General features: G+C 43.5%; 1 protein-coding gene across 1 annotated transcript in view; it reads right to left on the bottom strand.

The window, feature by feature from the left end:
• Positions 1 to 663: 663 nt before the first annotated feature.
• AR (androgen receptor) overlaps positions 664 to 25,026 on the bottom strand; it is a 172,916-nt gene continuing 148,553 nt past the window's right edge. Inside the window, exons 4-8 of the mRNA XM_012736271.2 lie at positions 18,906 to 19,193; positions 13,628 to 13,772; positions 9,538 to 9,668; positions 8,515 to 8,672; positions 664 to 7,610 (exon numbers count right to left, since the gene is read on the bottom strand). Coding sequence (XP_012591725.1) covers positions 7,455 to 7,610; positions 8,515 to 8,672; positions 9,538 to 9,668; positions 13,628 to 13,772; positions 18,906 to 19,193 — 878 coding nt within the window. The 3' untranslated portion in view covers positions 664 to 7,454. The remainder of the gene's footprint in view (positions 7,611 to 8,514; positions 8,673 to 9,537; positions 9,669 to 13,627; positions 13,773 to 18,905; positions 19,194 to 25,026) is intronic.

The raw sequence follows: 25,026 nt of genomic DNA, 5'->3' as shown, positions 1-25,026 counted from the left end.
GCCCAGAAAGGAGGCATTTGTGACAACCCTGATTACAGGTGGGGACACTGAAGCATACAGTACTTTCTTCTTATTATTTTTTGACAAGCTGATCACACCTCATTGATGGCTTGTATCTCCAGCCCAGAAATTCAATTTGGAATCTCATAAGTATTCACACTAAGAGGCAAGAGGAAGAGGCCTGCCTTCAACTGAAGAAACCAAAAGGTTGATCCAGATTATACCTGGGTGGTTGAGGATGGTATGACCACTGAAAAACAGTGAGGATGTGAACATGCCCATTCCTTATCTGAAGCTTGCTTAGAATTGGGCAGTGAGGCCACCATTTTATGCTCCCACAAGGATAAGGATGGAAGGGTGAGCAGCTGGCCTTTGTGTGGCTTTCCCCTGGCTGACAAGCTTGGAGTTTTTCATGAGAGGTTGTGATGGGCTGCCAGTGTCCATCTGTGCTTTCTAGCTCAGATCCTTTGTTATTTTGGTGGTCCCAGGTCAACCTATGATAAGGCCAACACAGGGCAAATTTATAACCCTTGTGTGAAGATTTTAAAAAATATATGAAAGTCAAAGTAGCATAAAAGGCCACTGGGCATGATACCAACTCTTGACTTCAATAAAGACAGCCAATAAAAAGAGCTAATTAAAAGAACTCTGATGACATTCATCTGAAATTTTAGATTGTTTTATGTTTTAACAAATTAACAACAGTGATAAGAGGACATTAGCAGCTTTTCTCGGGTCTCTTTGTTAACAATAACTTGAGCCTGCAGCCACAACAGGGGCTGTGGCCAAGTTTTAGCTGGCAGACCAGCAAGCCAGTATTTTACACAATGGATGACATTTCTGAAAGCAGAGGCAGAGACAAACCCAAAGTCACACATGTATTCCAACAAACAAGTTTCTGCCATTTTTTAATTGTATTTAGAGCAACAAAAGATTCCAAGATTACAAAAAGAGAACAGAACACTAGCGCTTGGGGCTGATCCTGTTGCCCAGTGGAGGCCAAGTGCCACTGTGAGAACGGAGCCCCTTCGAAAGAAGTTTCAAGCAAAATTAATTTGTTTCTTTTTAAAAAATCTTTGTATGATGCTTGCTTTCTTTCTCTCTCTTTTTTTCCTTCAAATCAAAAATTAATTCTTATCTCTGGTTACATAGTCTGCTCACTCCTGCTGCCAGATTAATCTCAAGGACAGCACAAGAATTTCATGTCCGAGGCACTCCCTAATCAACGTTCCAGTCTAGGGGAAAGCAGAAAGGTGTCACTGGGTGGTGAAGGAACTCTTTTCTTTTGCTTCAGTCATCTTGATGGTGGCTGCTCTCAGCACTCAAGTGGTTTATGGGATAGGACAACCCCAGAGGCACTTAGCTGCAGGACAGTTAGCACCAAGGGCTAAGGTTGTCAGAGAATGCAAGCCTGGCCTCTCTGCTCTGCACTGTACAGGATCCCAAACTGTGAGACAGCAGCCATGGAGGGCACCACCAGAGAAGTAGCAACATTTTCGAATTGTTTTTCTTTTGGGGTATGAATATGTGTGTGTTCCAGTCTTTGGTGGGTAATGGAATCTGCAGCTACATGACTGTCTTCTTAAACAGCTTATATAGGTAGGGTTTCAGGCCCCATGGGCCACCCATTCCATAGCTTCTCATTTATTCCATAAAAGTCTAAAACACAAGTGGAGCAAGGAAAAAATGTAGCACTCTGGTCTACTGAATTTGGACTGGAAACCAGTCAATCCATATTACCTACTTTCTGGCCAAATCAAATAAGGAGAAATCAAAGCTGAGTTGAACCTATTTTCACTCTAAAACTCTATCTGCTAAATTCAAATATCTACCACTTTTTTGGGGAGTGGTGGAATTCCAAATGTTTTGTCACCTCAGCTGAGATATCTATAGAGGAGTGACTAACAAGGATTTTTCTGCCTTCACCTAGAAATGGTTGAGGGTTGGGAGGCTCTGGTCAACAGACCCCAGTGTCAAACTCTTAATCAAAAAAAAAAACAAAAACAAAAACAAAAAAACAAAAACAAAAACAAAAAACACCCCTGCCCTTGGGCAGAGATGGACCTGCACCTACAGAGATATAACTTCTAGTACACTGACAAGTTTTAGCAGAGAAAAACACATTTTCATTTGTCAAAATCTTTACAGAACATATCCACAACCAGAATTAGAGCACACAGATACCCAGTAGCAAGAGCACCTCAATCGCAGGTGAGTGAATTTGTATGTAAGATGGAGCACTTGCTCCCGGTTCCCAAATGTAGGAAATTGCCCTTCTCTCACAAGGATGGTGAAGACCAAAGAACAGCCCTCCTTCTCTCAATGGCTCAGGTCCCATTAGGGGGCCACTAGCCAATCATCTGGGTGGGCTTTTGGCCCCAAGGCTGGGCTGGGCCTTCCCTATGGTAAACCCCAATTAGCTCCAATGAGTCTTCATCAACCTTTCCACATTCATCTGTCTTGGACTAGTAAAGTGCAACGCATCATGTTCCCTACCCTTTACCCTCCTGTGCCCCTTTGCAAGGCCTGTGAGTCAGGCCCAATAGGGGAGCGATCTTTTAGTTATCTGATTGATCCCGGTGTCTTGTCTGTTCTGAGCTTCCAAAATGTAACTGCAGCCTCTCTCACAAGTATATGGCATCAGTTATGATCTGGAACCAAATATAAAGGTGCAGAGAAAGGTAAAGCTATCAGAACACATTATATCTATATATATAATTCAATTTTGAAACATGGATACAAATACTCATTTACAATATATTTCAACCTTCTGCCTTAAACCACAGAGAACTTTTTGTGCCGTCCAAAGTGGGCAGAAATGAGAATTTCTGCCTGCTGTCCTTCTAGTGCAAAATCTAGTCCTTTAAATGCTCCCCTTATCAGTAAGGGCTTCACATCTTCAGATAAGCTAACATGGGCACTAGCAAACACAGCGGTGAACACCAGCTCCATCTCCAACCATGCAATGATGGAGCTTCAAGAATTTGCTCAGCAACTACTAGAGAAAAGGAAAGCAAGTTCTGCTAATAAAATCACTTAGTGAAGGACCCATAATCCCATTTTTCCCAAATTATGTTCAACTCTTCTAAATATGTATCAATATATTGTGAGGGTGGGAAAGCCCCACAAAACTCTTATAAGTCAGTCACCAGCAAAGTCCTTTAGTCTATCTTTGGATAGCTTACCAAAGAGGCACTAATGTTTGCTCCCTCCCTGCCCTTAGAAATTTTGGCATCTTAGCAGATACAATGTAATCTTTGGTTACATAATGTGATGCTTTCATCTCTTTTTTTTTTTTGTCTTTTTGTAAAAACTGCTTTCAAAGATTTTCAAAGAGATTAATGGTAAGAATAAATCTGCCTATAAAGGCATTGGGGTAGAAACTTCCTTTTCCAAGAAGTTGCACATGTTAAATGGCTTATTTTGACTTTAAGTTTGGGGTTTGATCTGGTGCTTTAGCATTCCTGATTCCCATGACCCCCTATGGTAGGTCAAGCACAAAAACCACTCCCTTGGCCCAGTGCCCTCTCACCTGGGCAACTGGCACAGGATAATTAGTAGTCAGCCTCCAGTTTTTCCAGGGCTATGCAGGGGCCATGCAGGGATAGTTACTGGGCTGTCTGGAGAGAGTCTCCTTAAGTACAGCACTGGTGCAGGGCTGGGAAGGGGCAGAGGGAGTGGCTTGGAACTTTGTGCCCTATTGGATATCAAGGGGGAGAAGGGGGCAAGGCCATGTCTGTTCTGTGCCTAATGAAACAAACACTTAGAAGCTACTTGAAGCTCAAAGTTAGTTCACTTGTGTCATTATCATGTGGATGGTGGACATATCTTCTTTTAAAGTACAAGTAGAATGCAACTTGTGATATATGCCTATATGTATTTAGAAGTACAGTATGGACAGAGAGGGACTCTAGCATCAGCACATTATTTCTCAACCTGGACAGTTACCTTAGCAACTACCCAAAGGACAGAGTGAAGTTCCTTTTGTTTGATTTTAGTGCCAGCAAACATACACAAAAATATACTTATTACTGATTCTTTTCAAAGATATATGACGGAATCCTTCAAAATATCCCTTTCTCAGAGTAAGGTAATTTAAAAAAATAATGAACTTTCCAAGAACAACAGTATTGCCTGTGGCATAGAAAAACTATGGAACAAAGGATCCAATCCCCATGTCAGCTCAGAGGCCAGGCCCAGGTGAGCTGCCTAGTGAATGGGAGCTGAAACTGCCACACGACTCTTTTCTTTGACCACAGAGTTCGTGACCCTGGCAGCTGTCTGCTGCCCAGCACAGATGGGGCTTTCTCCCAGGTGCTCCTTCTTTTTCTCTTCCATCCTCATCAAGCACTTCTTTGGAGATGGTCCCCATGGCTTGTCTGGTGAGTGATCCCCATCTTCTAGCTCACCAGGTGAGTGGGTCCGGGTGGCCAGTCCTTCATGGGTGAGCACAGTGTACCAACCACACCAACTCTGTTTGTAGAGCAGAGTGCATGCAAAATGAGACTTCTGTCTGGAACATCAATGGCCAAAACAAAACAAAAAAATCCTCCCCCTTTTCACATGTGAGAGAACAGAGCTTAAATCTCCTTTGCTCACTCAAACCCCAGCGCAGAAACAGCAGACCTAAAGGCTTGTTTAGGCCATTGCTCCCCTGGTCTTGCCATTTGGAAATCAGGAGTAATCTAGTTGTTGTTGCTTTTAATTACACACTGTTTCACTGATTTGGGGCTTTTGCAAGTGAAAAATGTATATATTCATAAAGACAAGAGTCACAATTGGGAAATCCATAAAGATGAAAAATTTCATAGAGAAATGGAACGAAGAGCCTCTAGTATTTACAACGAGAGGTATTAGAATGATAAAATCCAGTCCACGTACCACAAAAGATGAAAATTGTTTCAAAACAGATGTAAAGGACCTATTAAAATGTAACCTAGTTTAACTGAAAAGAGTGGTGAATATTTTTTTTTTCTGTTTCAAACAGCTAAAAGTAATTCTGTACATAAGCCAGCTGGTGCTTTAACAAAGAAAACCAGAATTTGTCTATTCTACCCCAGAAAGGGAACCTGTCAGCTGTAGTTTTGTCCAGCAGTCTTAGATTGGCGTATCATCCATCTTAGGTTCCCTTCTTCCCTGTTATTTAAAGAAATTGTTTTGCAAGTTCATTTGGCTATTAATATCAACACAGAAATCAGGGGAGGAAACCCATGTGGATCATATCATTTCACTCAGAAACTATCTTCTCAAGAAGCAGAGTGAACCAACTAAAATGGGCAGGTGGGTGACTGGGGCCTGATTTCTTGAGTTCAACAGATGAGGTTAATTGCTAAGTGACGAGGCAGTGGCCAAGATGAGAAAGTAGGTGGACATTTACCCTGCACTCAGGGTTGGGGAACAAAGTCAACAGAATACAGGTGTGCCAAAGGACTATACAAAACCAGTGTCCCAGGAGCACACCCTGTGTTCATGGGTGGCAGCATATCAGAGCCACACCAACCAGACCTTTCCAAAGGAAGCCATGGTTCTGCTGAAAGTCTCAATGGCTCAGCCTCCCTTTGACTGAGAGGCAGCAACGATGGTGGGGAATCTGAGTGAGTATGGCCAATGTCAGAGCCCAGAATCAGCAGCAGAGGAGGATGATGAGTAAACTCACCAGATGGTGCCCATCTGGCTTTAAGATTTGCCTCTGAATACTTTAATTTAGTATTCAGAGTTCTCTTGGTTCAGTCTCTCTTCTTCTTGTGACTTCTGCAGGTGGATATGTTAGGTGCCAAGAAGAGCACTTGCAGGGTTTCTGGTTCTAGCACCTTCATCCTTCATGATTGCAGTTTTTGGACTAATTGAGTTTTCTCTTCAACCCTGATCTGGGTAGCTCTTTTAGCTGTCCTCAAGAAGGAAGTGGGCATTTCTCCACTTGGTGGGAGGGTATTATCTCTGGGGGACAAGGGCAAGACGCCCAGTTTGTCCAAACCCAATGATGCCTTCTTCCCAGTTAGTCTGAGGGTGCCACAGATCTGATGTTGATGAGAGCTATCTGGTAAGAAGTCTTTGAGACTACTGGCATCTGGAAATAGATGTCAGCGCTGCTGGACTGCTAGCCTTCTTGGTGGTGGGGGCTCTTAGTGGAGAGTCTGTGAGCATGTCCAAAGAGGTGAACAAGCTTCACCACCATGGCTGAAATGCAGTGTGGCGAGTTTCAGGCCCCCAAAAGACTGAAGTAGGGGTGGAAGGAGCTTGTGGCCACATGGAATCTGGCAAAAAACTTCATTCAGGTCTTTTTAAGGTAGGGAAATGTGGTGGCAGTCAGGGATCAACTATTTAGTGTCGTAAGCAGGAGAACAGCCAAGCCATCACTTCTTTCTCCTTTGACTCCAGCTGCAAGCTCCTCCTTGGCTCACACATGAGAAAGCTGACCTGGATCCAAATGGGGCCTTCTAAAGGGTCAGATCTCTCCTTTCCTTCTTCTCACTAGTCTGACTCTCCAGTGGAAGTGGCCAAGTTTTGGCTAAAGAGAACATTCAGTTCAAAGCTCTTAGAAAAACGATTGAAAGTCAACTTGAGGGTGGAGGCAGAGGGTGAGAGAGGAAAGGGTTTGGGATGGGGGAGGCGTTCGCATGCAGACAAGTTTTCAAACAAGAAGCACATTTTCAGTACAATGAATTACACTGCAGTTGAGCAGTCTTGCCCCCAGGGGCCAAGGCAGGTACTGATGATCTGCCCTCCTTTTCCTCTTCTCTCTCTGTCCCTTCTCCCCAACTCAGCCCTGGGATCACCCTGCCCTCTAATGGCAATTGCCATTTGCAGAAAATAAAGTCTCCCAGGGAGGAAGGGGATGAAAAAAAGCAGTGACTCCCCATGGGCCTGCAATTTTCACCTTCTTTTAGTCACTATTGGCCTCTTTGGGGATTTCTGTTTGTTTGTTTTTATTTAGTTTTTTAAGCAAAAAACCCTAGCAAGGTGTTTTTTTTTTTTTTTTTTTTTTTTTTTTGCTTTTTTGCTATTTTTTTTTTTTTGGTTTGTTTTGGTTTTTGCTTTTTTTCCTCAGATACTTTTAGCTCTCTAAACTTCCCGTGGCATAAGGTAAGTAAACGTTTGTGTGGCTGGCACACAGCGCAGTGCTGTAAACAAGCACAACTTGACACTGGGCCATGTGAGGATCATCACAGATTTAAAGAAATACAACACCATTCAAAACACAGATAGTAGCCACGACAGGGAGCAGAATTGGAAGGTGCCATGGGAGGGTCAGATAGGGAGGGAAGAAGAAAAAAAAAAGGAAAAGAGAAAAAAAATCCCAGGAAATAGAACTAAGGAACATGTTCATGACAGACTGTACATCAATAGAGGAAATTCCCCAAGGCACTGCAGAGGAGTAGTGCAGAGTTATAACAGGCAGAAGACATCTGAAAAGGGGAGTGGGGTTGGGGAGAGAAATGGGGGATTCCAATGCTTCACTGTGTGTGGAAATAGATGGGCTTGACTTTCCCAGAAAGGATCTTGGGCACTTGCACAGAGATGATCTCTGCCATCATTTCCGGGAAGTCCACGCTCACCATGTGGGACTTGATTAGCAGGTCAAAAGTGAACTGATGCAGCTCTCTTGCAATCTGCAGAGGATAATAAGAGAGAAAAAACAGGTTTGACAAGAGGTTGGCTTCTGCTAGACTCTGCCCCTACCTCTGATTTCTGGTCCTTTTAGCCTTTTGTTTCCTCTCCCCAATCTTCCCTGTCCTTGGTCCTCCCCAACGAGGTTGTGTGTGTGTGTGTGTGAGTGCGCGCGCACGTGCATGTGTGTGTGTGTGTGAGAGAGAGAGAGAGACAGAGAGACAGAGGGACAGAGAGAGAGAGAGCGCGTGCACGTGTGTGTGCGCGCGCATGTGTGTGTGCGTGAGAGAGACAGAGAGAGAGAGAGAGTGAGAGAGAGAGAGAGAAAGAGAGAAAGAGAGAAATGGTCTCCAGGGAGTCATTGAGGGCTCCCAATAGCTCTCTTATACGTTGCAAACTATTTGACTCAGGACAGGGTGTTCCTCTTCCCAGAACACGCGCACACACACACACACACACACACACACACACACACACGTGTGTGCGCGCGCGCTCTCTCTCTATCCCTCTGTCTCTCTCTCTCTCTTTCACACACACACACACACACACACACACACACACACACACATACACACACAGATAAACTCACATGCACATGACTCAGAGAAGAGGGGAAAAACATCCAGGTCTGTTTTGTCTGCCTAGAGAACTCATCTGCTCTAAGCCCCTTCCCTGAGTCCCTACTGCTCTGTTCTCAACTCCTCCACCCCTTTCCCAATAGCCAGCTGGGACATTGTGACCCGTGTTCCTTTCTTCTCCACTCTATTTTCTTCCTGGACCACACTCAAAGCCAGAGGGGGATGGAAGCACCTCCCAACAGGTGGTGCCAGACCCTAGAGGAGCAGATTATCACTTGGCTTTATCAGGTTGCTCTCCCTGATAAAGCACCCTCCCTCGTTTGCTTACAGGCTGCACAGAGTCCAGGAGCTTGGTGAGCTGGTAGAAGCGCCTTGAGCAGGATGTGGGATTTTTTCTTTTGCATGCAATGATACGATCGAGTTCCTTGATGTAGTTCATTCGAAGTTCATCAAAGAATTTTTGATTTTTCAGCCCATCCACTGGAACTGATGTGGGATGAAGACAGAATGGGGAGGGGAAGCATGCCCACGAAGGAGCATTAGACAAAGCACTGAATTTTCTGACCACAAACTTACCCCCACCCCCACGGGAACCAGCTACTTGGCTTCCTGTCAGTTGATGTCTGAGTGCCTGTGGCCTTCAGTCTGCCAGGGAGATCTCAGGGAAAAGGATAGCTGGACCCTAACTTATGGGAGTCAAGTAAATAACATTTACTGAACGTTTCTTTTTTCTAGTCTTCTTATGTCTCCATTTCTTAGAAGCTAAGGTTTTATGTCATTCACAGTCCAGCTCTGATTTAGAAAATTAAAGCATATGGCTTTGAATATCAAATTTTGCCTCATTTCTCCCTCACAGATGCAAAGACAGCACTCTGCTTAGAAGAGACATAAAAGAAACGTTCCTTGGCTTCTAAACGAACCCTGAGTTGCTTACATAGACCTCCTCTTGTTGGCAGAAGAGGAAATTCCTTCCAGGAGGCAATTCCTCCTGCTCTACTGCTCTGCAAGGAATACAAAGTGGTGGTCCATGGCTGTTTCTATAGCAGAAGCTGAGGAAAAATTCATAGACCTGTTGCAACCAGCCAAAAAGGCCTTGTCCCATATAGAGAGTGGGAGTAGGTAGGGATCTGATGGAGGCTTAATTATAGTAAAGAAATTGGTCTCTAATCATGAAATTGGTCCTTTATAAGAAAAATGATGCTGAAGGAGAGTGGAGGGGGCACAAACAGGGGGAAAGAAGAAGGGAAGTGTCCAGGAACTGGCTTCTCCTTGATAACCACTTAATGGCAAAAGTTGTCCCTTCTGAGCCTCTGTGTCCCCCAGGGCATTCCCTGTGCCTCTAGGAACTTACTAATGCTGAAAAGTAGTAGTGCTTTCATGCACAGGAATTCCTGGGGTGTGATTTGGAGCCATCCAAACTCTTGAGAGAGGTGCCTCATTCGGACACACTGGCTGTACATCCGAGACTTGTGCATGCGGTACCTGGGAAGGAAACACACAGAGGAAGAAGAAGAATGAGTGGAGGCTTATAAAAAGTCCAGAAGGAATGTCTCTGGTTGCCCTCCCTCTCCAGGTTCCCTAAGAAGATTTTGCTGTTTCTCCTTCTTCAGTGACAAGGAACAAGGTTGTTCTTTTTTTCTAAAATCCTCACTTCCTGATAACTACTCATCTTCCCTGGCCAGGATATGGGTGAGTGCATGGAATTTCCAGGTCTCCGTGCCCCTTCTGTTTCCTGACGCAGAGACAGGAAAGCCTAACCAAATGAACACAATGGAGCAGGCACATGGTCTCCTTGACTACAGCTCTAATATCCCGGCTCCAGCCAGAGCCAGAACCTGCCTCCTAGGCACCCAACATGGAGGATTTCTAGGAGAGAGGCTCCAGAAATCAGCTCTTAACATCAGGACATCAGGGTTCACAAGTAACCCAAGTATTTGGTCACCTTGCTAACTTCCCTGCCTCTGGCCTGGACTACTAGAAATTTAATCATTTCTTTAACAACTTCCAGCAAAGGAGATTCCACGTTGTTCTTTCAAAATCAGTTTCAATGCTTTTCAAATGTGCCCCGCAGGGGTGTGGAACCTTCAGCCTTTTGGTTTCAAGATTCTTCTTTTTTAAGCACCAAAGGAGGTAAGAAAAGCTCCACATTTCTCTGTTGCATCCCCTTTGTTTTGCATCCCTTTTAATAAAATGATTTGTTCTGTAAAATTTGGATTCAGTCAAAAGGGCACACTTAAGGACCTAGAAGGCCACATGTAGTCTTCAGCATGCCGGTTCCCCACCCCGAAGGGGAGGCTTATTCCCTCATATGCTAGCTGTTCCTTACCACAGTTTGTGAACAGATCATCGCATTATCACCTATAAATTATATGGGGAAGTGGCCAAGGCTTGGACAGATTCTTAGTGGGGAGCAACCTCTTCATTCCATGACTGGCTATGGCATGCCTCTAAGAGAAGACACAGCATCCTCATGCTAGTAGGCCTTCTGGTTTTCAGTACTTCCGAAATGAAGTGTGTGTGTGTGTGTGTGTGTGTGTGTGTGTGTGTGTGTGTGTGTGTGTTTGTACGTGTAAGACAGAGATTGATTATGTAGCATGTGGAGAAAGGAAAGGGAATTTGACACCCACGTAAGTGGTGAGGACAAAGACCTCTCAGATGGAGCCTATATGCTATGATTTAACATTTTGGTCCCCACCCAAGCCACAAGCCTAGTCCACGGGCTGAGCAGGCCTGGTGTTGTCTAGATGGAAGCTCAGCGCACTATCTCAGAGAGATCTTGGCTGCCCTGGAGAAAGAGGAAAAGGGGCAGATGGTATAGAATTATTCAACTCAGGCTGAAGCCCAACTGGAAAAAGGAAGTGTTTAGATGGTATCACAAATCAATTGACCAGAACAGTGTTTCTCCAAGCTTTTACCCTAGAGAATTTTTGAGTAAGATCTGCCAACCCTGTGGTCCGACCTTGCTCTGGTCTCCATTATTCTTTCACATCTCTGTTGATGACAACGCTATACTCTTCTTACCATTGAAATCACAGTCCTGGCATGGAGGATTCCTGTAATATTGCTGCAGTCCCCAGGGACAGAGAAGGTAGAGAATGGGGGATAGATAAAGGAGAAAGACAAGAGGGGGTAATTCAGAGGGGACGGGAACAAGAATAGGGAGAAAGGGCAAAAAGAATAGGAAGAGAATTAAAGGAAAGGAAGAGGAAAGTGGAGGGTAGAAAAGGGGGGTCAGGAATGAAATTTAGGAGTAGAGCAGGGATAGGTAGGAATAAGCAACAGTGGACAAGAGGGGGAATGAAGGTTGGAAAACACTGAGTACAGTGCCTGACACACAGTAAGTGCTCAATAATGACATGTAGGAAGGTGCTATTATGATGCTATTCACCATTATACAGATGAGATTTGAGGCTAAGAAAAGCTCAGTAATTTGCTCAATGTGACAGAGCTAAGGTTCAAGCCCATTATCTTTACAACATGTGCTTTCCAAAAAGAGGGAAGGAAAGAAAAAAAAAAAACAGTGCTGATGACAAGGTTGAGTGTCAGAGAGATCAGCAAATGGGTTGGTCCAGCTTGGACAAGTCTCTATCTCTCTCTTTGGGTCTCACTCTCCCCATTAATACCTTGAGGAGGCTGGCAGCAATTTTGACAAACACTGGTCTAGATGTTTGTAGGGACCCTGAGAGCTCTAACATAGTGGGTTCCTATAAAAGGAGCTCTGGGGCTTGGTAGGTCTAGGCCTCTGTCCCTGTGAAGAGACCTGTGGCACTTTTTGATGAGATGGATGGGACTGGGCCAGGAAGCTGAGATGGGGTGTCACATGCTTACTCAGAGGTAGGGAAGGAAATAAGGATTTACAAAATAACCAATCATCATCTTGCAAAGCTCCAGAGGTCTTGGGGCTCTGGGGAAGGTGGGGCAGGTGCTCATGGAGTTGAATCAATCACTCAAGTGCAGGAGGGCTTTGGGGATGGGAGATGAACAGTTAGGGGGCTTTTCAAGGCCTGCCCCAGAAGATGGCATCATAAGCAACTCTTTGGAGGTCTGGATATGACAAAGCAGGTCATGCCAAAATCCCAGTGGTTATTCTTAGCTCTGGCTACCAGGCTGGTTGGGTTGGGAGAGGGCAGCTGGGGACATTCAGTCTCCCTTGCATGGCACTGCTGTACTGGAAGGAACCACTGGCCTGTAGATTTTATTTTAAGGCTCCTCTGTGTTAGAGGGCTGGAGGGGAGAGAAGGTCAATTCCTGCCCTGACTGAAAGTTTTCTTTGTGGTGACACTCGCTTAAGGTCCTTGGGAAGAGTTTTTCTGGCTGGCTCCACTCACAGTACCATTGAGGGACCTTAAGTGGCACACACAGAGAAGCCCTCTAACCCAGAAGAGTTTCACTACTAGGGAAAGGGCAAATCATAAAGGGATTTCTTTTTTTTATTTCTTGCCTCCTTGGGCCAGACATTCCATGTCCATTAGTTTTCAATTTGCTACCATAACAAACCGTTTATGAAGGTTCTATTATTACTGACTGATGAGGAAATCAAGGGTCAGAGATGTTAAGGGTCTTGCCTAAAGACAATGATGTACATAATAGTAGAATAGAGATCTCAGTAGAGAAAAATCTAATTCTAAAATCTGAGCCCTTGGCCAAATTCATAAAGGATAAATTGAGCTTGTGGCAGTACAGGTATTAATTAAACCTATTTAAGAGAAGTGAAATGGCAGGGCTCAGGTCACACAGCCAGAGAGTGGTAGGGCTGCTCCTCTCCATCAGTCACCACCATGAGGCAGGAGAAGAGCTGGGAGTGACACAGACATATATTTGAATCTTGTCTTCAACATGCACTTGCTGTGTGACTTTGGGTGAGTCACTTTATTTTGCTGAGCCTGACTTTCCCCATCCATAAAAAAACAAAACAAAAACAAAAGCAAAACAACAACAACAAAAAATAACCAGGATTATCTAGAAAAAGGGGAGATCAGGTCACCATGAGCACTCAAGGAGAAAAGATTTAGAAAGTAGTATAGTCCTAGCAGAAAGTAGTTGCTCAACAAATGGTGACTGATAGCAGCCCTCAGTAGTAGCAAAGAAACTGAAGGAACTTCAGCCCTCACAACCAGAGTCTCTCTGCCCCTTCCATATGTTGCCCTGAGTGAAGGGGAGAGGCCTTTACATGAGGTTCTGAGATAAGCTACAAAGCAGATCAGAAGCATGACCAAAATACCAGGATTAGGTGTTGGGTGGAAAGGGATGGCCTCAGAAATAACCCCTTGCCTCCCACCAGTTGGCCTCCTGGCCGAAGGTAAAGCCACCTCAGACTGAGCTGGCTGGCTAGAGCCTCCACTGCCACACCTGCAGGTCAACCGATCACCATCACCACCACCACCAACCACGGCTGGCTAAGTTGCTGTATTTAAGTGACGTCTGGGCCCAGGAGCACTTACTCATTGAAAACCAAATCAGGGGCAAAATAGAGCATCCTAGAGTTGACATTGGTGAAGGATCGCCAGCCCATGGCAAACACCATGAGCCCCATCCACGAGTACTGGATGACTGCCATCTGATCGTCCACATGTAAGTTGCGGAATCCTGGAGAAGAAGGGGCAGAGACAGTGGTCAGTCTGGGTGCTGACTGCTTACAGTGAATGAACTCTTTTCTAAGCACTTTACTTATATTACCTCATTTAATGTCACAATAGTGAATAAAGTAGGTACTATTATTAACCCCATTCTGTGAACCATTAAAAGTAAGTTAGAGATTAAGATCATGTCCAATATCATATGGCTAGTAATTGGCAGACCAACTTCCAAAGCCAAGCAGTCAGATTCCAAAGCCTACGCTTCACCTTTCCGAAGATACAGTGTAATAATCATTCTTCCCAACTGAACACAATTTTTCATTTTACAAAGCTCATTTCAAGCTATGATATGTCTCTTGGAGCTTCTTGAAGATAGGGATTATATATTCTTATTCATCTTCGCCTCCCTAGTATATAGCACAGTCTAGGTATTTGAGTGGGCACTTGAAAAATATTAAACAAATGGACTAAGGACCCTCAATTTCTTTTTCCACTTTGTAAAATGAGAATCAGGTGATCTTCTAATCCCCTCCCTTAAGCTCACAAAACAGAGGCTCCCACAGTAACACACAGGTAGAACAGATATGGCCATGTTCTGCTGGAGGTTTCCAAACAGTTGGATGCCTAAACTTATGAAGGCATCACCTCAGAACTCATCCCTACCAGCATCCTCTTTCTCTTTCCCCCAACAAATCCAGAATTATTTGAAATTTTGTCTTGCTATACCCCATGAGAAATGCTTCCCCAAATTTAAATTAAGCTTCTCATTTTCCTGTTGATGACCTTATTTAACCCACAACAATAGCCCTAAGAGAGTAGGTGATGTGACACTTATTTTACCAACAAGGAACCTGAGGGCCAGAGAAGGTAACTGACTTGCCCAAGGTCGTATAGTCTATATGTGGCCAAACTGAGACTAGAACTTAGGTGTTCTGATTCTCTTCTCTGGTGCTTTTTCCACTCTACTGCTGAAGTTCACAGCTTAGGAACTACCAAGGTCACCACCTGTCCTCAGCCATAGGCTCAGGTCTGAAGTCTACACTATCCAGACACATTGTTCTGCTTGGTTGGTCCTTGCCCATCCACACATCCCCATTTCCCTTTTCTTTTATTTTAGGTCACAAGCCTCCCAGACATCAGGGTCCCTTATAGCATCATCCTTGGCTGGAATCTTAGTTCCCAGGCCAGTACCTCCCACTTTCACTGTACTGACATATTGTCAGACTGGCCAGAGCCTCAGACCTCAGAATATTTCCTCTCTGTAGCCCTTATGCAGCATGGAATGCCTAAGCCTGATCCATTCATTCAGTCTGGGCTCTAAGCATGTAGCATTCAAGGAGTTCATGGGGAAAAGGCCCAGGAGCTTAAAGCCTGAACCTCTGGAATGGGAGGCAGTGGGGAGCAAGAAAAGTCTTTGGCTGGTGAGCCTTGATCTTCTGGTGGAGTGGGTTAATGTGAGGGTACATGGAGAGGTTAGGATTGAGCTATACAAATATCAAGGAAACTATCCATACTGATGTTTTTTCTCTCCCTGAGATGCTAGGGAACTAACAAAGAGGAGTTAAAAGGGGAAGCTTAGTTTGGCTGTAATGTTAGTAACACTCCTTAGTGAGAGCTGCTTAGCACTCAAGACTAGTGACTGTGTACATTTCAGCAATGTGGCCAGCTAATTTTCCTATAGGTCTAACCTGATTATAATACCTAATTCTATTCTCTAAAGCCCAGCCTGTGTAGTATCTTGCATGGCTATAAAGGGATGACTTGAGGAAATGATAGCCTCAGCCCTTTAGGTTTCCTTAGGCATACATTCACTCAACGCCTATTGGCCACTGTCTGAGACTATTCGGGAGAAATAGAGAGAAGTCATTCTCAAGTTTTGAAATACACCAAAAAGTTAGGGAGCAGAGACAGTGTCCTTGAGACTAACTGTTTTGTCATTATAATCTAATAGACATTATTTTTTTAGCAATCTTCAGTGGAAACTTGTAGTGCCATGTCTAGTCTGGGAGAATAGGCTCAAAGAAAGGCCAGTTTGGAAATATTTGCTGCTCTAGTGCATATGCCAGGCAATGTCTTCAAAGAAGACAATTCAACCTTGGGGAACATGTAGGAGCTTCTAGGCAAAGCTGGTGGCAGCTTAAATTGAGTTTAGTGAAAGCAGTGGCTTAGTACTCAAGCCTCATAATGATAAGCCACCATTTACACAGCACCTATTATATTTCAGCTACTGTACAAGGTGCTCTTAATACATAATCTCTTTGTTGATAACAATTTGCAAGATAGTGGTTGTTCCATCATCTCTACAAATGAGGAAACAGAAGCACAAAGAAGACATGTGATTTGCTCAAGGTCACACAACTAGTACATAGCTAGGATTCCAAACCAGATACATTTGATTCTAAATATACCATGCACTCACAATCTACTCACTCACCCCCAGTTAATAGTTATTATTTATTAATGTGCCAAGTACCCTACTAGTCAATTTCCATATATCATGACTGTCATAGAAAACTTACAACAAAATTCATCTAACTAGGTGCCTAGCACAGTGCCTCATACAGGTCAGAAACTCAATCTATTGAATAAGTAAATTATCTGAACTAGTAGGTGATTATTGATAATATGAATAACAGTTCTTACAAATGTGGTAATTGGCTATTTTTGGAGACTTTTCTTTTAAATGACTCAGGGTCAGAGGTTATTTACTCTGGCAAGCTAGACAGTGAACTGATACTGGCTTGCAGACTTGTTAATGTAAGTAGAAGGATTCCCATCCTGGGGGTTGGGCCAAGAAATGCCAGTGATCCCCAGTCATATAAATTCTGTCATGGTGATTTGTACAAGGTTATGGTCAAGACCACTAAGTTAGAAACTAGAGGGTCTGAGCTCAAGTTCTGGCTCCATTTGTTAAGTGACCAAATGGAGCAAGTTAGTTAACCTCTTTGAACGTTGGCATGTGCAATGGAAATAATAGTCCCTATGATTCATAGGACTGTTGTGAAGATTAAGTGGGATCATATATATGAAAAGGCTCTGTATCCTATAAAATGAGACAAGTTAAGTGTTTGGAAACTGCTTGGGAAGATTAAACTTTGAATCTCTGTCAAATACATGATATCAAGACATCCAGCTGAAAAAGTGATAAGAATTAAAGCAATCTTCTTTTTTTTTCTTTTTGTTTTTCCTTTTTGTGTGAACCCTCTGTTTTGGCACAGTGCATCTCCAGTCAGAGTCCTTGAGCCTCCTTCCCAGTGATCATATTGGCTAGTCAGCCTCAGCTTCTCAAGCTGGGAAGGCATTAGGGATGGTTAGGGCTGTAGCTGAGCCTTGTGAGTCAGAAATACAAAATAGAGGCTTGGCTGGGCACAGTGGCTCATGCCTGTAATCCCAGCACTTTAGGAGGCTGAGGTGGGAGGATTGCTTGAGCCTAGTTCAGTACCAGCCTGGGAAACATGGAAAGATCCTGTCTCTACAAAAAAAAAAAAAAAAATAGCTGGGTGTAGGGGCACATGCCTGTAGTCCCAGCTACTTGGGAGGCTGAGGCAGGAGGATTGCTTGAGCCCAGGAGTTTAAGGTTGCTGTGAGCTATGATGAGATCATTGCACTCTAGCTTACACATTAGAGATCTTGTCACAAACAAACAAACAAACAAACAAACAAACAAACAAACAAACAAACAAACTAGGGGCTTGATGGCCAACATGCAATGTCTTCAAAGGCAGCAAGCTTACCATATGACCCAAGTGACCTTTGATGAGGCCTTGGCCACTCACTGTAAAGCCCAGGGCTACAAAACTTAAGAGGTGCTACAGACTACAGGTAGAGTGAAATTAGGAGGGGATTTGGAATTAGGAGAGGACCTGGGCTCAAGTTCTGGTTCTGCTACCTTTTGGCTATGTAACTGTAGGCCAATCACATCACTTCTCAGAGACTGTCTTCTTCTGTAAAATGGGGAAAAGAACTCCTATTTTATCATACTCTTTTTAAGGATCAAATCAGGTAATCCATTCAGAATTTCTCTGTTCAACATAAATTTCCACTTGAATGACAATTATTATTGGAAGGCAGGTTAATCTGTGACTCCACAAGAGGAAGTTTGGTTGTTGATACTTTAAAAGAATCTTTGAATCATATAATCTCAGGATTAGAAGAACGTTTAAAGAGTATATGCTTCACTAGTTTTCAAACTGTGTTCCCTGGAGCCCTATGATTTTACAAAAGTGACCTGGGGCTTCCCTAGGATAGTAAGGAAGAGGCTGGGATACTGAGGCCTAGGCCACAGACTCTGGCTTTAAATCAGCCAGCTCCATTTGTATCTGCATAGAATGCTTTTGAGAACTAAAGCATTTGGCTGCTAATGGAAAGTTTATGAATTCTTGGATAGACAATCTTTAAGTCTTCCTTACGATGTAATATTTTAATAACTAGACTTGTTTAAACATCAGATGGCTCAGGGAGGGAATTCCCCATCAGTGGAAGTATCCAAGCAGAAGTTAGACAGATACTTAGGAATTCTTTCACTATCACCTAACCTTTCTTCTCACAATGATTCTTAAGGTAGTTTAAAGAGCACTAACTAAACATTCTTTGAAGCAAAATTTGAAAAACATCAATTTAGTCCAAGCTAACCTTTACAGTTATACCTATAGAGAAATTGAGACCCAGAAGAGGAGGGGACCACACAATAAATTACTGGTAGATCTAAGATTAGAATCCAAGTGTGCTGACTCCCGACCTAATATTCCTTCTACCATAATACCTGAAAGTGACACTGAAAACAGAATTGTCAAGCAGGCTCAAGATTATCTCTGGGGTGAGCCTGTGTGTGCACATGTAGAAAAGCATCCTAAGGCATATGTGGGTATGACTATGTGGTGTGATCATGGGAAATTTTGCTCACCTTGCCTGTGGGTTGAACATGAAAACATATGGAACACTCTATAATGCTGCTCTTCTCTTCATTTTCTAAGTCTCAATTACCTTATGTTTAAGGTGAGGATTATAATGATCCCTCCTCCTCAGAGTTATGGTGAGGACTGAATTAATGGATCAGAAAGCACCCGACATGGTGCCTGGCCCATAGGAGCATTCACTAAATGTGATCTCCTTTATCCCACACCCCCACTTTCCTTTTCCTTACCAGGCAAGGCCTTGGCCCACTTGACCACATGAACAAGCTGTCTCTCGCCCAGTTCATTGAGGCTAGAGAGCAAGGCTGCGAAAGAGTCAGGCTGGTTGTTGTCATGTCCAGCACACACCACGCCTGGCTCAATGGCTTCCAGGACATTCAGAAAGATGGGCTGACATTCATAGCCTTCAATGTGTGACACCGTCAGCTTCTGGCTTGACTCCTCAGTGGGGCTGGTGGCGCTGGAAGTCTCCCCTTCTTCCTGTAGCTTCAGATTACCAAGTTTCTTCAGCTTTCGGGCTATTGGGAAGGAAGAGAAACTTGAATTCATCACCAGTGGCCAAACACACACAGCACAGTTACCCCGTTAGAAAAACTGCCTGAGCTAAGAAAATGAAGATGTTCATTCTCTTGGTCACAGATTCTAAACTCCTTAAGGACAAGTACTCATTCAACACTGGTTGAATGAATGATTCATCATCCCAAATTCCTGCTAAACCCAAACTTTAATATCTTACCTTCTCCCCTGATCTCTATGCCAGATCAATCTAATATATTCTCTGCCTTCAGTATTCATACCTAGGCCCTTCAATTAACTCATTTACTAATACATTCATGATGCATTCATTCATTCAACAGACATCCATTGTTAGACCTTTGCTTCTGGGTGACAGAAAGGACACAGGCCCTGGCCAAGTCTGAGATAGGAGAAATAAATGCCCACAAACAATTCTAGAAAATGTCAAACTGATAAATGCTACAACAGAAACATCAACAAAAGAGGAAACCAATAATCTCTGCTTAGATGCAATTAGAACACGTTTTACATAGAAGGTGGCATTTGACCTAGAATTTGAAGATTGATGATGATTTCACCAGGCAGAGATGGGTGGAAAGGGCATAAACAAAAGCATTAATGAGTGTTTAGGGCAACAACAACTAAAGACCAGTGTAGCTGAAATGTATATTGCATATGTCGGGAAAGTGGCTATTTATGAGGTTGAAAATAAAGATGGGGCCTGATTTTAAAGGGGCGTGCATATCATATTATGATGTTTGGGCTTTCTCATATAGGCAATAGACAAATACTTAGTGCGGTAAATCAAAGAAGAGACGTACATGTGCCTATGTCTAGCATGTCTAGCAGATAGCTAGGGAAACAGACTAGAAAGGCAGACCTACTGAAGGACTAGACTTTTCTTTGGGTTTATAGTGACTTGGATTTTAGTGTTCTCTCTCTTTCTCACTCTTTCTCTAAGAGCCTGTGTTCTCACACACACACACACACACACACACACACACACATACACACACACACACACACACACACACACGTTTTGATAGTTAAAGCTCACTGAAGACAGAAAGCTTGCCAGGCACTCAAGCCACTGGAAATGATCAGAAACTAGATGCATAAGGTTAAGAATTCAAGCATCATATGGGAATTGGGTTTTTTTTAAAAAAAAAGCCCTGAAGATCAATCCCTTCCATCTTCAGACTACCAAATTCTATCAACTCACTTTGGGCTCAATGAATGGGAATTTTCTGGTGTTCCATTTCCCACTGAACACTATAAACAGCCTCAGATGCTGTTAGAATTACACCCACAGTTGAACATGCACTGTAACACACATATCGATTTTCTTCTTTTTAGCAAAGGTGGGGGAGGTGAAAGGTTGAAATCTCCAATAGTATCAGACAAATGACAGAATGTCTCTGCCTCAACCATCTGTGTGTAAACTGGGAACCATGCTAGGAGGCAGCCATTACAAAGAATGATAGAAATAACAGTATTTAAAACAATCACAATAATCCAAAACTCAAAGTTTAAGAACCATCCTTCCCATATGCTCACATATACACAATTTAGATGTCTTTGTGCATCTTGATGTTTACTTTGTGCTATTTTCTGTAGCATTTATATTGACAGAAATAATTGAAAAGGTCATAACTCTGAGGTCTAGCATAGGCAGTTGCACTGTAAGGACCATAAACCACTTTAATCTTTAAAAAATAATAATAATAAATAAAAGGGTATAAAGCAGAGAAGTTGATTGCTCAATTTAAATGGATAAATGCAACAAAGCCTACTATTTCTCTGTTTCTGGCTTCTGCAGAGACAGATACATATCTGAAACTGACTTTCAGCTCTAATTAGAAAAATCAGTGGTTCAATGCAAACTCCAATCATAGCGTCACTCAGTAAATTGCTGCAAGAATGGATTACATGTTTGGAACTAGGGTAGGGAAGAGGAAAATGGTGTAGTCAGTGGTACAAGAGGAACGTAGAGAAGAACTCAGGGGAAAATAACAGGAAAGCCTGGAAAACCAACCATCAGTGCAAGATGACCTTGTCTAACAATCATTTCTGCAGGGCTTGGGCACAGCCAGTAATAAGGAGATATGCACACCCACTGCCAACTCCCACTTCCCACCAAGGGCACAGGCTGGAAGGTATGGTCTGGGCCAAGCCCATCTTATCCCAGGGCTAGAGGCTTGCCCCCCTACAATATCTTGTCATCTGGTGAACCCATTGTGAACATGGGTTCTTGGACATAGCTCTAAAGACTGGTAGTGCCTACAGAATCTGCTCCCTGCTGCAGTTCCTACAGGAAGACTCTGCCTTCCCCATCACAGGTGCTTTCTGGCTTTGAGCTCAGGAGTTGTCAGACCATTTAGTCCCCTTTCCAGCCTGGGAGAGGAGAGAGGTGGAATCAGCCATATGGGCGAGTTAATTAAGAGAAATAAGGGTAGCTACTATTTTTTCAAGGCCTTCACTTCATGAACACATTACCTGATTTAAATCCACAGTGATCTTAGAAGGTTAAGGATTTTTATTTTTTTATCCCTGTTTTGTAAATGAGTAACCTGAGGTAACAAAGCTATCATGAAAGAGAACCCAGCTGGGCGTGGTGGCTCACGCCTGTAGTCCTAGCACTCTGGGAGGACGAGGCAGGAGGATTGCTTGAGGTCAGGAGTTCGAAACCAGCCCGAGCAAGAGCGAGACCCATCTCTACTAAAAATAGAAAGAAATTATCTGGACAGCTAAAAAAATGTATATATACAAAAAATTAGCTGGGCATGGTGACGCATGCCTGTAGTCCCAGCTACTTGGGAGGCTGAGGCAGGAGAATTGCTTTAGCCCAGGAGATTGACATTGCTGTGAGCTAGGCTGATGCCACGGCACTCACTCTAGCCTGGGCAACAAAGTGAGACTCTGTCTCAAAAAAAAAAAAAAAAAAAAAAAGAGAAAGAGAACCCAATTATCTAAACCTGGTCTGCTGACTACAAAGCCCATGTTCTCTCTACTATATCATGCTACCTCCCCAAGGAGTTTGAGGCTTTGAACCCTACTTTTAATCTAAAAACAGAGTTGATGAGAGGGGCTGGAGTTATATCTTGCCTGCCTCCCTTCTTCACCCTTGACTACAAACTTCAGTAACTAGCATCAAATCCAGAAGGGAAAAGATAGGGAGCTATGAGAATACTCCAGTCATCTGCTGAAACAGAAGACTGAAACAGATTTGGGGCACTATAATGGCTTAAGATTCATAGTATGACAAAACAGGAATGGTTCTTAGAAATCATCTTGTCCAGGGGTGACAGATTCAAATACTTTCAGAGTCTACATAGGTAATACAGTGGTATGTGTATGTGCATGTGTGGGTAGGAGAATAGTTGGTACTCTGGCAAACTGGAATGAATGCTACACCCCCCTCCCCCCCACACACAGCCCTAGAAGGCATTCATAATTTTTTTATTTCAGTATATTACAGGGGTACAAATGTTTAGGTTACATATATTGCCTTTGCCCCACCTAACTCAGACCTTCAAGCCTTTTAAAATCTTCCTGAAACTCGTGTATCCCAAAATTGAATTCAGTCCTTGTCCACCATTTCAGGAGACTTTTGATGTCAGTCCAACCTTTCAAGTCAAAGATGGGGATGCAGAAGCCAGAGAAGGCAAGGTTACCTAGTGATAGAGCTGAGATCAGAACCAGGGCTCATAGTCCTAATCCAGAATTGACTATGCCACACTGGCTCTTTTTTGACTAATTCATTCCTGTTCTATCTCAGTACATGCCTCTCTGAGCTCCTTCCAGATTTGTACTGTCCAATACAGTAGCCACTATCCACGTGTAACTATTTAAATTTAAATTAATTAAAATTAAAAAGTATTAAAAATGCAATCTATCAGTCTCAACTAGTCACATTTACAGTGTTCAAAAGCCACATGTAGTTAGTGGCTGCATTATTGGACAACACATATATAGAAGATTCCCGTCAACTTAGATGGCTCTATTGAATAGTGCTGTGAATACAGACTGCTCTCTATGGCAGCTGTCCCATTTGCAGCACCTTACTAAAACTACTGATAAGAAATGAATGCAAATAAATGATATGCTGATAAATCCATGAGCTTTTTCAAAAGGTGGAGAGACATACAGAGTGTGATCAGTGAGATATATAATCTGTCACCTTGATTTCCCCACCAATGACTCAGATCTCAGTGGGGTGATGACTCCTAGACGTAAGCAAACTCATTATAAGCAAGATCAATATGTGCAGAGACTGTGGGGAGAATCCATCAAGATGAAATAATTCCTCCTTCTTTGTACAGTGCCAATGAAAACTTACTTGGCTGGTATTTTCACATCCTCCTCCCCTAGACCTATATGGCATCTGCTCAAGGAAGAGAAGCTGCATTTCCACTTGCTTCCAGGACCTGGGTAATGTGCTGTCCCTGTGGCCATAGTAGCCCTAGCCGCACCAGGTGTTCTGGCCTCTCTGCCTGAAGAGGTTGACTGTACTGAACGTAATTGAAATCAGATTCCATTTATTCTGCCGGGGGATCCTCTGTTCTCTCTCCACGGCAGAGGCCAGCATGTTGCTAGACGACTTGGAATGCTGGACAATGAGGCTTGCTAGCCTCAGCTGTTATTCAATGCCCAAGGCCTTGTTTTCTTTCATGAAGGCCGCCCCCATGCCCCTCCTGCCCCCTGCACCTGAGCCCCAGAATCAAATCTAACTCTTTCATGTGAGATACAGGCCAGCCAGCCACTGTGTCAAGGCAGAGACTCATTGGCTTACTTAAATTGAGTGATGAAGCATGGAGAAAGGGGACAGTAAAGGTGGATAGTTCTGATGGTATGTGAGTTGCTCAGAATCTCTTCCCTGTCTTTTTATCTTGGGTCAGAGCAGTGACAAGAAAGGGCCATTGGCAAGGGGCTTTTGCATCCCAACCTGTTCTTTAGGGCACTGAACACCTAACCTGATGTGATGCCTGGATCCTATGGGGAACTAACTTTTCAACCCTGGAGCATCAGACCCCTGTGGGGGTGAAAGATTTTTCACCAGAGAAAGATTTTTCAAATAAGCTTCCATGCTGCATTCCTAAGGAGGAGCAAATTTGATTAATCTGTAACTTCTCTAGCTCTGTGACTTTTAGGCTGCTCCAGTATTATCCCTTGCCACCCCAAAGATATAGGCCTTCTCACCCATGAGCAAGGGAGAGGCAAACGTGAGGTGAAGTTTTGAAAGTCTTAGAAAGTTTGAATCTGTCTGTTTCAAGTCAAGAATCTATCTCTTCCTCCTATCTCACCAAAGAATTTGGAACAAAAAAGAATCAGTTTTTGTGGTAGGCTGACTTCTAAGATGGCCCCCAAGATTCCAGGACTCTGGAGTACACACAGTTCCTTCCAGTTATTCATTCAAACACTAATCTGGATGTTTTTGTGAAAGGACTGGGCAGATGTAATTAATGTTCTAATGTAGTCGAATTTTAAGGGTGGTTATCCTTGATGGGCCTGGCCTAATCAGGTGAGCCCTTAAAAGGGACTGGGCTATTCCAGAAAAGGCATTCATGGAGTGAGAGAGATTCAATGCAAGGAGGATTCTCTGGCACTGGCTTTGAAGGTGTTGGGATCCACATGGCAAGGAATAAGGGCAGCCTCTAGGAGCTGAGCATGGCCTCTGGCTGATAGCCAGAAAGGAAACTGGAACCGTAGTCCTACAACCGCAAAGCGGCCAAAGACATGTGAGCTTGGAAAAGAAGCTTGAGCTCCCTATTAGAACGTGGCCTGGTCGACACCTCAATTTCAGCCTTGTGAGACCCTGGACTGAGAATCCAGCCA

The sequence above is a fragment of the Microcebus murinus genome, chromosome X (genome assembly GCF_040939455.1).
Source record: "Microcebus murinus isolate Inina chromosome X, M.murinus_Inina_mat1.0, whole genome shotgun sequence".
Taxonomy (NCBI): domain Eukaryota; kingdom Metazoa; phylum Chordata; class Mammalia; order Primates; family Cheirogaleidae; genus Microcebus; species Microcebus murinus.
The sequence above is the reverse complement of the archived record's forward strand: the minus strand, read 5'-3'. Positions and strand labels throughout refer to the sequence as shown.